This window comes from Schistocerca cancellata, chromosome 3 (assembly GCF_023864275.1).
Source record: "Schistocerca cancellata isolate TAMUIC-IGC-003103 chromosome 3, iqSchCanc2.1, whole genome shotgun sequence".
Lineage (NCBI taxonomy): Eukaryota > Metazoa > Arthropoda > Insecta > Orthoptera > Acrididae > Schistocerca > Schistocerca cancellata.
Genome location: NC_064628.1, coordinates 791,342,647 through 791,357,731, shown reverse-complemented (window position 1 = coordinate 791,357,731; position 15,085 = coordinate 791,342,647). Strand labels below are relative to the sequence as shown.

The following is a 15,085-nucleotide window of genomic DNA, read 5'->3' as shown; positions in this document are numbered from 1 at the left end:
TCCTCCCTACTACCCCCGGGAGTCCGCTTCCGTCAATTGCTCCATTCTCTTTCCTGCCGCTTTCCGAAAACCTTCTTGACAACTTGGGGTACAGCACCGCCTTGGCTCCGTCCCGAGATCTGCCTGCTCCGTGACCTTTGTCAATTTCCCAAAGATGGTACCCCTACACTTGTTTATCGTCGGGCATTTGCTGCTCTATGTGCACAAATGACGGACGCCACATTTATTTACACCGACGGCTCGAAAACATCATTAGGTGTAGGGAGTGCCTATATTGTTGGCGACACCCCAAATCGCTTTAGACTTCCCGACCAGTGTTCGGTTTATACTGCGGAGCTTTACGCTGTTCTCCAGGCTGTCCACTACATCCGCCGCCATCAGCGGATACAGTACGTTATCTGCTCCGATTCTCTCAGCTCTCTCCTCAGTCTCCAAGCTCTTTACCCTGTGCACCCTCTGGTCCACCGGATTCAGGACTGTCTGCGCTTGCTCCACCTGGGGGGCGTCTCGGTGGCGTTCCTCTGGCTCCCGGGACACGCTGGTATCTGTGGGAATGAGGCGGCCGATATAGCGGCCAAGGCCGCAGTCTCTCTTCCTCGGCCAGCTATTCGGTCGCTTCCCTTCACCGATCTACGGAGCGGTTTATGTCGCCAAGTTGCTCATTTATGGCATGCGCATTGGTCGGCACTTCCCTGTAATAAATTGCGGGAAGTGAAAGCCCTTCCTTGCGCTTGGACCTCTTCCTCCCGAACGCGTCGTCGGGAGGAGGTAATTTTAGCTAGACTCCGGATAGGGCACTGTCGTTTTAGCCATCGACATCTTTTAAGCGGCGATCCTCCCCCACTCTGTCCCCACTGCTCTCAGCTGTGGACGGTAAGACACCTTTTAATTGAATGCCCCTATTTTAATCCGTTACGCTCCCGTCTACAGCTATCGCCTGATCTATCGTCGATTTTAGCAGATGACACGCGCTCAGCCGACCGCGTTCTCCAGTTTATTAGTGACAGTGAAATGACGTCAGTCATTTGAAGTTTTTTTTTGGGGACAACCATCCCCTGTCTGTAGTGGATTTTTAAGCATTCTTTCTACTTTTAGTTTCTCCAATTTTATGAGTTTGTTCCCATTGCTGCTGGTTTTCAATTTCGGTTTTTTACTGTCTTAAGTCACGGGCTGGGCGCTAATGACCATAGAAGTTTTGCGCCCTAAAACCATAAAAAAAAAAAAAAAAAAAAATATTCACGAGCTTCATCTGGTTTGAATTGATTGCTTATTTTTCTTTGATCTGATAAGTGCCGTTCTCTTTGTTATAAGTGTTTACGTCACTCTAAGCTGAAAATGTATTACTGTACTGTCATGCATTGTTTGTCGCATTCTGATATTGAGTGTTTACGGCCTGTCGCCACTTGCAGCATGGCTTGCTTTTGTGCATGCTGCCATGAGAGGGGGGGGGGGGGGGAGAGAGAGAGAGAGAGAGAGAGAGAGAGAGAGAGAGAGAGAGAGAGGAAGTGTCTCATTAGTGAAGCAATGACAAGAGGCTGCTAATTGTTGTTACTTACACTGCTGCTTTCTTTGATAATGAACCAAATAATACACTGCGTATGATAGATGATGTTATGAATGAGAGTTTAGCGAAAATTTTTCTCCGTTTGAAAATTTTTACAGACACCTCTTTAGTACATTACATTCTGCACAGAAATTAGTCATCTTAGATTTAAAAATCTAGTCAATTGCCGTGCTTCATTTCTGACTGTATCACTATTAAGGCATAAGAATAATACGAATATAAACATGACATGATATGTATATTCTTCCATGTTTGCTGTCGTCTCACTCTAGTTTCGTAGTTTATTAGGCAGACAGGATTTAAATGAGATAGTAACAAACACGAAAGAATACATGGCAAAATGTTTATATTCGTATTATACTTATGATGAAGAGAATACTGCATGTGATTCACAATTCATAAAAGTTCCTATTAGCAATCATCTCTTCTCACAGGTAGGAAAAAATTCAGAACGTAGAGTTGGCCATATTGACAAACATCCCAAACAGTCTTGCCAGTCGAATTTTCATAGTACATTGAAACGCTGCTACATTCGAAGACGAACAATACGGAAGTTGTATTTACTTCATTGGATAATGTATGAAAATGCAGTGTTTGAAACTCTGGGCGGAGACAAAAGCTCGTCTTCCGCCTTTTTTTAAATTTATTTACTGACGCAGAGGTTTTAGCACCAGTATTTATCTTCGTGCCTGCAAAGCATGCCTGTGTAGCACTACATATATTCGAGGGCAGAAATTAGTTGTAGCGACACCTACCAACATTTTTCAGAACTTCCACTTACTTTGATCTTTATTCTAAGCCGCAGGCAGTTTTTTGGGTTACAAAAACCGGAAAAAAGTGCGGCTTAGATTCGAGTAAATACGATAGTCTCCACGTGACCCGTGTTTATGTTTAGTGAGTTTGCTGTTTCCTCTTCATTTATTGCTCTCACGTCAAATGAAAACAAAATGGATTTCTGTGGCTGGGAGCTATCAAGTGAATTAAAATACATTCACATAATTACAGAAGGCTAAAATATGTTATTAGTTTCAGATTTTATTTCCACCTGCCTGACAGTCAAGCATTAATTGCCTTGCAGAACAATGAAGTTATTTTTGTCGGTTTGCTAAAGATAATATTTTCCACTGAGGCAGTCAATTTATTTGAAACAAAATGTTCAATTCCACACTATTGGCTAGTTTCAACTGTTCACTGCATTTCGAAAATGCATCTTTTCATCTTCTAGCATGTATGGCATTATGCCACAATAAAGAACCAAACATGAGATAATACAGCACTGGTACTCCAAGAAAATTTACATCTGAATCTTGACATACGAATGTGCACTGTAAGCCGAATTAAATGTTTTTCACGTACAAAAAAACAGTCTTCCTGCGTCGTCATAGCTGCGCAAGCTCGGTGACGCTGCTATCTGGCGCTCTCTGGCAGCTGCTGAAACGAACCTATTTCTAACAGGTTGCGGGGAAATATTCCGAATGGTTGTTTGAAAAGCATTACTTTCAAAGCAAATTTCCTTCTATGCAAGCTGAACTATGTGCGAGAATGTTCGATGAATTTCTTAAATCACAAAGCGTTTGATTCTCATTCAAAAATCAACTCTTTGAGGACGACCATTTAAGAAAATTTCAAGCTCAGAAGATCAGACACTTATGTCGTTATTAAAAATTTTACTGGTACATTTGTGTGATGTATCTTAATATGTAACATGCGCAAAAAGCTCAATATTATATGTGAAAGCTTAGCTTCTCTTGCAGCTTCTTAATCTTAAGACCAATATTACATGTGAAAGCTTTGCTTTTTGTGTAGCAAAACTATGAATATTAATTTGAACCATTAGCTTTTCCACTTTGTGTATACATACTACTTAACAGTGATATTGTTATTGGCTGACTACATCACGTGTCCTATGCTCTGAATAACAGTTGTCATCTGCTGGCACATGACATGAGCTATGACTGGCTTACAAAAGTGCATCGCAATCTTGATTTCAATGCTACAGAAAGTAACATGCGGTGTTTGGTGGAATCGGAATTTACACTTTTTGATATACAGGACGTAAAATCCCATCTGAGGCCTACGATCATTTTTATGTTAATAATTGGCAACCAATGCTGTACAATCACAATAAAGTCATGAGATGTTCAATTGACTCTCTTATTAGAACATGCTACACGTTTAGGGATTACACCCATCTTCAGACACCACAAACTTCAACTCCTTCCTAACCAACCAGGCATACATCCTTGACAACTCAAAGAAAGTGTCGAATAACATTTGACTGCTGCACAAGCAGTCTTAAAGTATATGCTCTGATTCAAGACTGCCTGTTCCACAGTCATATGTTATTCGACACTTTCTTTGAGTTGTCAAGGCTGTACGCCTGGTTGGTTAGGAAGGAGTTGAAGTTTGTGATGTCTGAAGATGGGTGTAAATTCGAAACGCATAACATGTTCTAATAAGAGTCAATTGAACATGTCACGACTTTATTGCGATTGTACAACATTGGTTGCCAATTGTTATTTATACTTTTGTAATACGAAAATATCCAGCTTACATGTTGCTGCACATCAAAGATCTTTCCAAAACTTTTTTACTTGAGTCTGGTTTTTGAAGGGCCGGGAAATTATACACCAGTGCATAAAACCATAACCGTTCAAAGGATTGATAAGTTTTACTGTTCCAAGGAAATGTATACTGCCACTTAACATGGAAAAAGTATGTTTTCACCCAAGAGAAAATGTATTTTTAACGGGGGAATCCGGGAAAAATCCGGGAATTTTTTTTTCTTTTCTGCGTATGCACCATGTGTTCTACTATTGTTGAAGATGCTACACAGATTCCCAACAGCCATCTTGATGTCACAAAGGGGTGTCCTAGCTCAGTTCCATGCACTTCACAGAAACAAAACAATAGTTGTTAAAAGGTTATTTTCAGAAAAAAGTTCACTATTCTATTACAAGCTACCTTCTCAAATTTTGAGAACACAGGATGATTGGAGGCGTGCTGTCATTACATACCTCTTTCTTAATGTACTTTCATACACAGGAGCTGCTACTGACAATTCAGTCTTTTGGGAAATTCAATGTCACTCATTGACTGATGACAAAGATGATTCAGTGGGTGCATTATCACATCACCACAAAAGTTCAGTACTTCCATTGAAACACTGTCATAACCATAAGTGTTACCATTTTCAGTCGCCTAATGATTCTTTTAAATTCTTCAGGTGTTTAGTTGACAAAACTGATGTCTATTGGTGGAGTTTGAAATGGCAAACTAATTCTAATGGAAATTCTTTCATTGGTCCACCTTTTGTTCTCATTCTCCCAGCTACTATTAGGAAGAATAAATCAGATTTAGTTGAATACTTTTATTATCTGTCTCACAGCTACTGTCTTGTGGGAGTTGAATGTCATTTGGCTTTCCGAATGTGTTCACATCATACGAGGTATCTCCACAAAGTAAGTTCCATTTGGTTGTGTAAAACAAACATGTACAGATACAGAAAAAAAAATTATTATACAAAAATCTATAACTGTTAAACTACTTTTCTACATAGCTTCTGAAATTTTGTAGTTACTTGTCATAGTGTGGCACAAGTTATGGTATGCCTTCTTCATAGAAGGTTACCACCTGTGTATTCAACCAAAACTCTCTAAATTTCTGTTTTTCAGTAACAATTTCATGAATTAGTGATTGTGACATTTGTGGAACTTCCATAGCAAGGGTACTGAGTGTAAACTTAAGATTGTGCTTAATCTTCTCTTCAGTTGTGTGAACCAGTTCATCAGTAACCACAGAGGGGCATCCACTTCGTTCTTCATCATGCACTTGATCACGTCCTTCATTGAACAGTCTGACCCATCTTCTAACCATTGAACCACTCATAGCATTTTGTCCGTAAACCTCACAGATTTGCTGATGAATTTCCTTTGGTTTAACTGTCTTTGCATTTAGAAAATGAATCACAGATCTGATTTCACATGCGGCGGCAGTTTAAATTACGGCTGACATTATAAAGAAGCACCACGAAAAACTTGTCGGCAGCAGTGATCTGAAAATGGTGTACATGTCTTCTCCTTGAGTCAGAGTAACTGCCATGCATGCCTTGGAACTGCAATCGTAGCGCTGCCGTGGGTAGAAATAGAAACGGAACTTACTTTGTGGACGACCCTCGTATCTAATGATGCTACAAATAATCTTTGCTTTATTCTTTGTCTTATGAATTTCTTGACTTCACGATTCAGGTCCACAAGCAGTTTTCTCATGCGGTCACAGCCAGCTTAAGAACTATAGACACCCTAAAGTTGTTTAGCTTCTCTTCTGAACAACCAGTTTCTTGGAAGTGCTGGTAGGATACTATATTATTTCTCATTTTAATGCATTCTTTGATTCATTTGTAAATGGACACCCTTGCTTGTAACTGTTAATGCTATCCTTCCTTCAATATTAAAAATTTCTCCCAAAACTTCATATCTCTAAAACAAAGAAAAGAAATAAGTGTTATAAAATTGTAAACGGTAGACAGCCGTAGATCTTAAGCCTGATATAACATGAAGAATGTTCAGTAACAGTTAAATAATGTATTTCAAATCTGTCTTTTCAATTACTGAAACTTCATATATATTCTACTGCATACATCTCTTTTTATTCGTTTAACACATCATAAGTGATCTGGAATCAAATGTATTTGCAGTTCTGGTTGGTTTCTAAATCTAAAAACAGTCTATTATGCTTATGCATTACAGATATTTTAGAACCCGTGACTGTTCATTGAATGTAAATAAGTTACATAAAACTGCAATGAGTAACTTTTTTGAATAATTATGTTCCGCGAACCAGTTTTCGAACCTTTTCAGGGTCATCTTCAGATGGTTTGTGGAAGTTGCATAATTATTTATAGCAAAATGCTGGGTGCTGGCTCTGTGATAAAAAAGATGGAACGCGCTTTAATGTATTGCCATTACTATTGTTTATCTGTCAATATGGATGTAAATTTAGTTTTTTTACTTACTGCAACAGTATGGGCAGCTTTTTTTCATTAGTGTCCATCTGTCTGCCTCCATTTTGATGGCAAGTTGTTGTATCACTTCACACACTTATACACAATCTGTGTTAATTTACACTCTGGCAGCAAAACTTTGCCAGCATCAAGCATGTGCTATACAACTGTTGCTTGTAACAAAGATCTTGACGAAAGATATGGCATAGGCCTACTTTGCACAGAGATGTAATTTGTTCTTTTTTTACATGTATTAAAGTCAATATAAGGGCAAATATTTTAATCAGATTGGCGATAACATGAGAGCACAAAATAAAATAAATCGATAAATTACTACAAGAACAAACTTCAATGATCTGAGGTCTTATTTCTGTTTGTATATCAATGTATTATACAGTCAGTTTATAGCAAATATTTTAATCATGATTGGCATTAACATGAATGCCCCGGAATCAATAATACAGGGTTATTGTACTTGCGATAAGATATAGCTGTTCATATGACTAGGACCTTTATATTTTAATTTTAAATAATAACAAATGTTCAAATGAACTGTTGATTTATTTCTGTTATGTTAACATGGTCTGGAATATTAGTAAGAGTAGATGATGTTTATTTTAGCTAAAGGTATATGTATAAAAGTTATAGTGTTAGTAATGGACTGAAGCTGTTTGTGTGACTGTACACTTTATATTTAAAAACAAAGAACAAAGAACAAAAGTTCAACTGAACTGTTAACTTATTTTTGTTCTTAGATTAAAGTGATCTGGAATGTTGGCAAAGGCAGCTTCTGTTTGTTCCAGCTAGAAGTAATATGTATAAAAGTACTGATTTATGTTAACAGTAGAGGGCTTTACCATTTAGAAATATAGTACAGGTTTTATTCTGTGGTAGGATATTAAAATTTACACCAGTTTAGTTAGGATGTAAGGAGAGGGATGAGGGGGTTGGGGGCAAGGGGGGGGGGGGGGGAAGATATGGAGGTGGGGTAGAATTGTTTGAGTGGTTACTTGTTTTGAACTAGTAAATCTTCAAAGTTCTGAAGGAAAAACTTGTTTCTCGGTTCAGTTTGGTCATTGAGTAGGTAGTCAGGTGCTGTATTTGTGTAGATAAATATTTAAGTTTTTTCAAGAAGGTCAAGTATTGTGTCTTTGATGGCAAAGTTGTTCTATGTTGTTTGCGTAATGATTGTGTTGGGCAAGGTGTGAGGCAAAGCTGGATTTATTCAGGTTGTTAAGACAGAGTGCATCTGTGTGTTCTTTGAATCTTGTTGTGAAGCTTCTTAAAGTTTGTCAATACAGAAACTTGGACATGAACTGCAAATGAGCTTATGTACACCTGATTTTGATACTGTTGCCTAGTGGGTTTGGTGCTGTGTGTGATTTTATTTTGTATTTTGTTGTTGGTGAAGCAGCTTATTTCTATGTTGTATGTCTTGAAGAGGTTGGCAATTTGGTGAGAAATCTTTCCTAGGAAAGGCTGACTTATAAATGTGGTCGTCTTGTTTGTGGGTGGTTGTTCAGCAGTTGGTTGATTTAATTTTGCTGTATGGATTAATTTATCTATTATTGCAGGGTTGTACCCATTGCTGGAGGCAATTGATTTAGTAATTTCTGTTTCTTTTTGTCTTCTACGTGTGTCCATTGGGATTATAAGTATGCGATAAACCATTGTTCTGAAGAATGCTTTCTTTTGTGGTCTGGATAGTAAGAGGATTTGTGTATCTATTTTATTTTGAGTTCTCATGTTATCGTCAGTCTGATTAAAATATTTGCCCTTATATCAACTTCAATACATGTAAAAAAGAACAAATTACATCTCTGTGCAATGTAGGCCTATGCCATATCTTTTTGTCAAGATCGTTGTTACAAGCAACAGTTGTATAGCACATGCTGGATGCTGGCAAAGTTTTGCTGTCCAAGTGTATATTAATATAGCCTGTGTAAAAGTGTGTGAAGTGATATAACAAATGGCCATCAAAATGGAGGCAGACAGATGGACACTAATGGAAAAAGGCCACCCATACTGTCGCAGTAAGTAAAAAACTAAATTTACATCCATATTGACAGGTAAACAATAGTCATGGTGATACAATAAAGCGTGTTCCATCTTTTCGTCACAGAGCCAGCATCCAGCATTGTGCTAGAAATAATTATGTGATTGCCAGAAACAGTCTGAAGATGAACTGGTTCATGGAATAAAACATAATTATTCAAAAAAGTGACAGTTTTATGTAACTTATTTACATAAAAACCGCCTATTTCAAAAGGTATTAAAAAGTGACTTTTAAATACTATATTTTAGTGTGATTTTCCTTAAATTTGGAAGTGTCATTTGCATGCAAATTTTTCTAGTATTTATCTATCTGGCATTTGTGTACTGTGCCTAACTTTACACTGGCACACAGCACTACACTCTTTTTGAATTGAAATAAGACAAAATTACGTACTATTTAAAACTTGTTTATGTTTGCTGTCTAAACTATATCTGTTTATTTTGTGTGTGTAATGTAGTCAGGAGAATATAAGTAAATACACATTATTGGTGCAATATTTTGTCAGGAATGTGTAGTGCTACAAGTAAGACAAAAGAATGTCACTGCCAAATGTGTTTGCAGTTGACACTTCCAGAATTTGGACAAAAATACAGAAAGTAACAATCACATTTGAACACCTTAAGAGACAAACTGTTTTTAAATCTAGAAACATTTCAGAATTTTAGATATGTTTGGTCCCAGACCATTGATGATATGAAAAATAAATAAAAACAAATGTTTATGGCATTCGGGTCAAAGATGCTGGAGTTGGTCATGTATGCGTGAAGTCTGCTTGCTTGTGTGTGTGAATGGTGTGTGTTTCTCTTATGAAGGCAGTGGCCGAAAGCTTTATGTAAGTGTCTTTTAATTGAACTGGTCTGCAACTTAACATGTCTTCTTTACAGTAAGTAGCAGTCTGTCTTTTTCCCACATAGTTGTATGTATGTGTGTATGTATGTTCCACATCTCCTCTGAAACCATGGGACCAATTCCAACCGAACTTGGTGCACACATCATTTACTGTCTAGACAGAATTTCTGTGGGGGGTAAGAACAACCTACTGATCAAAAAGGTGGTGTGATGAAAATGAAGTTTAGGTCACAGTGCGCAAATACCCAGATTTTACTCGTCCAGTATTTGAGAACGAGAGCACTTAGTGACTTGCAACAAACTTTTACACATAATTTCAAACCTTTATGAAAGTTTTTCTTGCTGACAACTCTGCCCCCCTTCCCATACAGGAAAGGAAAAAAAAAGTTTAGCACTAGTCACATTTTTGCTGTTCATTTTCACATCAGGCATAACATTAAATTTATTACTTCATAATGACTAACTGTATTCTGAGTGTTCACACATACCACTGAATTACCTGCAAAATATTCATTGTACAACACACAGTTCAGAATATGTCATAAACACTGAGATGTGTGAAAACCTGCTGCTTGATGCATGAAGTTTTAAATTTATTATTACTAACCTGCTGAACCAATTCACTGAAATTTGGTAAGGTGGTGGCTATAAAAGGTATGAAACAACATTGTGGATATAATTGAAATCTGTATTCAAAAGTAATCACCAGAGGACTCAGCACAACCATCCCGTGGTTACACACTCTGAAAGATTCCCTGTTCCCAGAATTCCTGTGGCTGCAGCAGGAGCCATTCCTCCGCTCTGTCCTCCAGTTCAGCGTCAGTTGAAGGGGTTCCCTCAGAGATGCTTTTTTAGCAGATCAAACACGTGAGTCCAGGGTGACATGTCTGGGCTGTAGGGCAGATGCTCAGTCTGCTCCCATTTGATCCTGACCAGTACACTTTGTGTGACCTTCCATTATCATGGAGCAGAAGAAGTCCCTCTATGAATAGCCCAGACACTTTGATTGTGATTAACTTCCGTAGGCTATGGAGTGTCTCACAATTTACCATTTTCCGTGCTTAAGCAATTTGATGAGTACCAGACCTCAGACACTGAGAAAGGTGGTGAGCATAACCTTGCCTGCTGAGGGAATAGCTTTGAAATTTGTAGAGGGAGGTGACAATGCATGCTTCATGCCCCCTAGATGTCTCACTAGGCTATCCCAATGAGCATATGCAAATTTCCGCCAGTTTGGTTGTATGACATTTCATGCCTTTTTGCTTGAACTCTCCTTTTATTTTAACCCTTTACATACAGTGAGGACTACCACCTTTTCCCAATCTGCGAATGGTAAATGGTGTCAAATATGCAACTTATTTATATGCTTGCCGAGAGTGACGCTTACTTGATGATGAAACGCACTTGGAGGACACCCTGGGTGAAGCACGCGTTAGTGATAGGCCATATCGCTTGCATCATTTGTTTGCCATTTTGCTGGTGTTTTGTGCCCTTTCTAAAGCTGAGGTGTTGTGGCAGAAATATAAGGATAAGCTGATGGAAGACTTTCATAGGAATATTGAATTAAATATTGAAGGCAAACTGAATCATTGATTGCTTAACAGTGTGCTTAATCGATCCATCTTGGATGTTCAAAGTTTGGTTACATTTTTCAAAGGAAATCCTCCTCCCTCAGTATGACTTGGCAGCACCATTACTAGAAGGTGAATGCATCAGCAGAGAATACACAACATAAGTAAGTTGTACCGAGCGAGGTGGCGCAGTGGTTAGACACTGGACTCGCATTCGGGAGGATGATGGTTCAATCCCGCGTCCGGCCATCCTGATTTAGGTTTTCCGTGATTTCCCTAAATCACTCCAGGCAAATGCCGGGATGGTTCCTTTCAAAGGGCACGGCCGACTTCCTTCCCCGTCCTTCCCTAATTCGATGAGACTGATGACGTCGCTGTCTGGTCTCCTTCCCCAAAACAACCAACCAACCAACCAAGTAAGTTGTAATCCAGCAGAACGTGCAAAAACCTTGCAGAACAGAGTCCAAAAATCTAACAGAAGAAGAATAATGCACTATATTCAAATGTGTTTGTCAGAGTGTTGACAATAATATGGCAAAAATTCTGTTTTAGGATGCACCTGGTGGGATAGGAAAAACATTACTCTCTAAAAATGTATTGGTACAATTAAAAGTGTAAGGAAAAATAGCTCTTGCTGTAACTTCATCAAGATAGCAGTCAGTTTGTTGCCTGGTGGTAAAACTGCTCATATGATGTTTAAACTCTTAATAGATTTGGATATAATTGAAAACAGTGATACTTTCAGGAACAGTGACAAAGCTAGGATTCTAAATGATTGCTGCTTAATAATATGGGATGAGTACACCGTGGCTGATTGATAAGCAGTAGAGGCAGTTGATAGAACCCCCAGACATATTCGACAAAAAGATTAACCCACGGATGATGTTACAATGCTGTTTATGGTAACTTCATGCAGACATTACCAGTTTTACCAAGGGGAAGGAGGGCAGATGAGGAAAGAGCTATATTTGATGAGCTAAAGTCGGCAGTGACTCATCATGCAGACGCACCCAACAGTGAACATGCAATCACAAATAGGAGGCTGCACAAGTGCACAGGAGTTTTCTGATTTATTGTTAAAAATTGGCGAGGACACACATCTGGAAGAAGATGGTCAAATCGTTCTGCCTGCTATTTTGTGCTGTACAGTACTTTCAATTCAATAACTCATTTCTTCCATTTAAGGTGCTAAGATGCAAACAATAACTCATGAAAGCTGTTGGCTCTGTGAAAGAACTATATTGACACATGAAAACAATCAAGCTCTGAGTATTAACTTTGACATACTTACTTATGTTGTGGGAGAAAATGTAGAGTACACCTCTATTAACAGCGATATGATGCTCACAATTACCCAGTCAATTTTTTAAATTCTTTTAGCACACCTGGCCTTCCATCACACAAAATTAATTTCAAAAATGACATCCTGATTATTCTGCTCTGAAATTGGAGCCGACTGAAATTGTGTAATGGTATGAAGCTTAAATTTATTTCTCTCCAACGTAACAAAAGAGAAGTGGAAATTTTGACAGGAAGTGGCACAGTCAAGTGAGTTTTTATACCCTGAGTCCTGCTTTTTCATAACAATTTACCATTTTGCTTTAAATGTGTACAATTGCCAGTGAGCTTATGTTATGCCATGATGATGAAGGAAACCACAAGGCCTGATGCTGATGCTGTGTGTTAACGGATGTGGACCTTGGTGTCAGTTTCTTTTTGCACCATCAGTTCTACATGACTCTCTCCCAAGTAAAGCAAACAAGCTCATCATTCATATTCTTAATCATACTACTTGAAACAATGTACACAAAGAAGCTTTATAATCTGTATCATCTCTTCTGAATCTGTACTAATAATAAAACTGCTGTGTCCATCTGTTTGAACACACTTCTCTATAACTACTGGAAGAATTTTGAAGAGATTTTCATGGGCAACTTAAGCACAACATGGGACACCATATAGGCTTTATTTCATGACAATCAGATTGCAGAAAAAAAATTGTAATTGAAAGTTTTTTCCATATTAATATTATAAATGCAAAAGTAACTCTTGGCTGTTAAATTTTCAGCACTAACGTGGTGAACTGATTTCTATGAAATTTGGTAAGGAGGTAGCTCGATACCTGAGGTAGAGCATACTCTACTTTAGAAACTGTGTTTTACATGATGCTTATTGGCTGGAAGAATATTTGGTGATCTAAGGAAAAATATCTACCTTTTGGAAAAGCTATTTATTCTTGACCTTTGAACTTGGTCATACTTGTGAAAATGGTTGTACTGATATGTGCTATGTGATATGATCCAAAGTAATGAATACAAAGCTTATACAATCTTAATTGTGTTTAATCCACACTTCCACTCTCTTTGCTGCATAATGTACCCATTGTGTAATGTATAGCTGCTTCAGTAGCATGCTTAGATGCACACTCCTGGTCATGCCCCTATGTATGCACTGCTCAGCAGCAGTGCTGCAAATGGCAATGCATTGTGCGTCGAGACAGCTTGGGAGAGGGAGCACAGGGAGCACATCCATAAGCTATGCTTACACAGACAGGCAGACACATAAGAGGAGTTGACCTTAATGCATGTAAAGTAGCTTATTTGCTCACAATCACTCATTGTAACACCACTACAGATGTAAGAGTGCAGCTGCGGGTAACAGCAAATACTTACATAATTATGTGCCATCTCCAGATGCTATAACCATACAAATGAAGACTATTTAAGAACAGTTTACAAATGGGAGTTATATAGTTAACTGTGTACATATTTAAGAGTAAATTCAAAGGGTTGATAATATGAATCTGTACCCATAGTCAGTAATTTAAATTATGCTGTGCCATAAATAAGTTATTAATTTTTATATTAGTTCTTTAAAAATAACAGGATGATGATTGCTCCATTTTATGGGGAGTTTCCTGAAAATGAATGTATGTTTTCAACACTGATTAACATTTTCTAAATACTAAATCATGAACTCATCTGAAAAACATTAGAATTTGTTTTTTGTGTTATAGACATTTTATATCTGCATTACATTAATTAATAAGTAATTGTAACTTGTTCATAGAACTAATTTTGTTTCCAGACTCCGGAACAAGGGGCACAAACAACTCTTCATCTAGCTATATCAGAAGAAGTAGAAGGTGTCTCTGGAAAGTACTACATGGACTGCATGGTAAGTTCCAGAAAATCTTGAATAATATTTTGTAATGTTTATATTTGGCTGTTCACAACAGTGTTCATGAACTGAGCTGGAATTGAAAAATCCTGTACAATACATTGGATTTTTTGAAATCTTGTTAATGTAGATTGCACATTTCTATGTGACATCATATTTGCTAATGATATAAATTTACAGCTTACGGCAATACTCTCTAAAATAACAGTGTTACCAAGCCTGTAGTAACATAGAGAAGCTCTCAGGACCTTTACTTCGTCTCCTTTCTCTTACTGAAAGAATATTGGAAAAAAGAATGATGGAAAATTTATAAAATTTTAGAAAGTCACTTAGAACACCACAAGAAAATGTGTATAAAATGTTAAGGCAGAAGATGGAGTACCAGAAGAGCCCAAATCACATACTGTAGCCACTGGTTCACTTATAGCCCCACAGGAATAAGTATGTAGTTTGTCTTGTTAGTTTGTTTTACTGCAAGTGTTCATAGTAGGTGCCAATTCTTCATATGTAAAAGTTATACACTTCTGTGCAAAACTCATTTTAATATTTTTAATTCTGAAATGTGGCTGCTACATGACTACTGAAGGAAATTCTGACTTTGAAGTGAACAGTCCTTAAATATGAATGTACAAGATGCTTCTAAATTAATATTAGTCTTCAAGGAGTTATTGAGGAGAATTGAGGAAGTTTTTATAAGGAACTTATGTCCACAAATGTGCCAATTAGATGTAAAATAAGATTGAAGATTGCATCACTTTCAAACCTCCCATTTCACTGTGTGTGTTGTGTGCATATTGTGAAATCTGACCTGTGTGCTCTACAGGAGCCCATGGCATGGGTAATATTTCTAGCACTTCTTTGTG

At 37.8% G+C, this 15,085-nt stretch overlaps 1 protein-coding gene across 3 annotated transcripts in view; it reads left to right on the top strand.

The window, feature by feature from the left end:
- The window catches only part of LOC126175845 (retinol dehydrogenase 14), a 114,925-nt gene that overhangs the window by 93,353 nt on the left and 6,487 nt on the right, over positions 1-15,085 (top strand). For all 3 annotated transcript variants that reach the window (XM_049922849.1, XM_049922852.1, XM_049922851.1), the window contains exon 7: positions 14,130-14,219. In XM_049922849.1, coding sequence (XP_049778806.1) covers positions 14,130-14,219 — 90 coding nt within the window. The remainder of the gene's footprint in view (positions 1-14,129; positions 14,220-15,085) is intronic.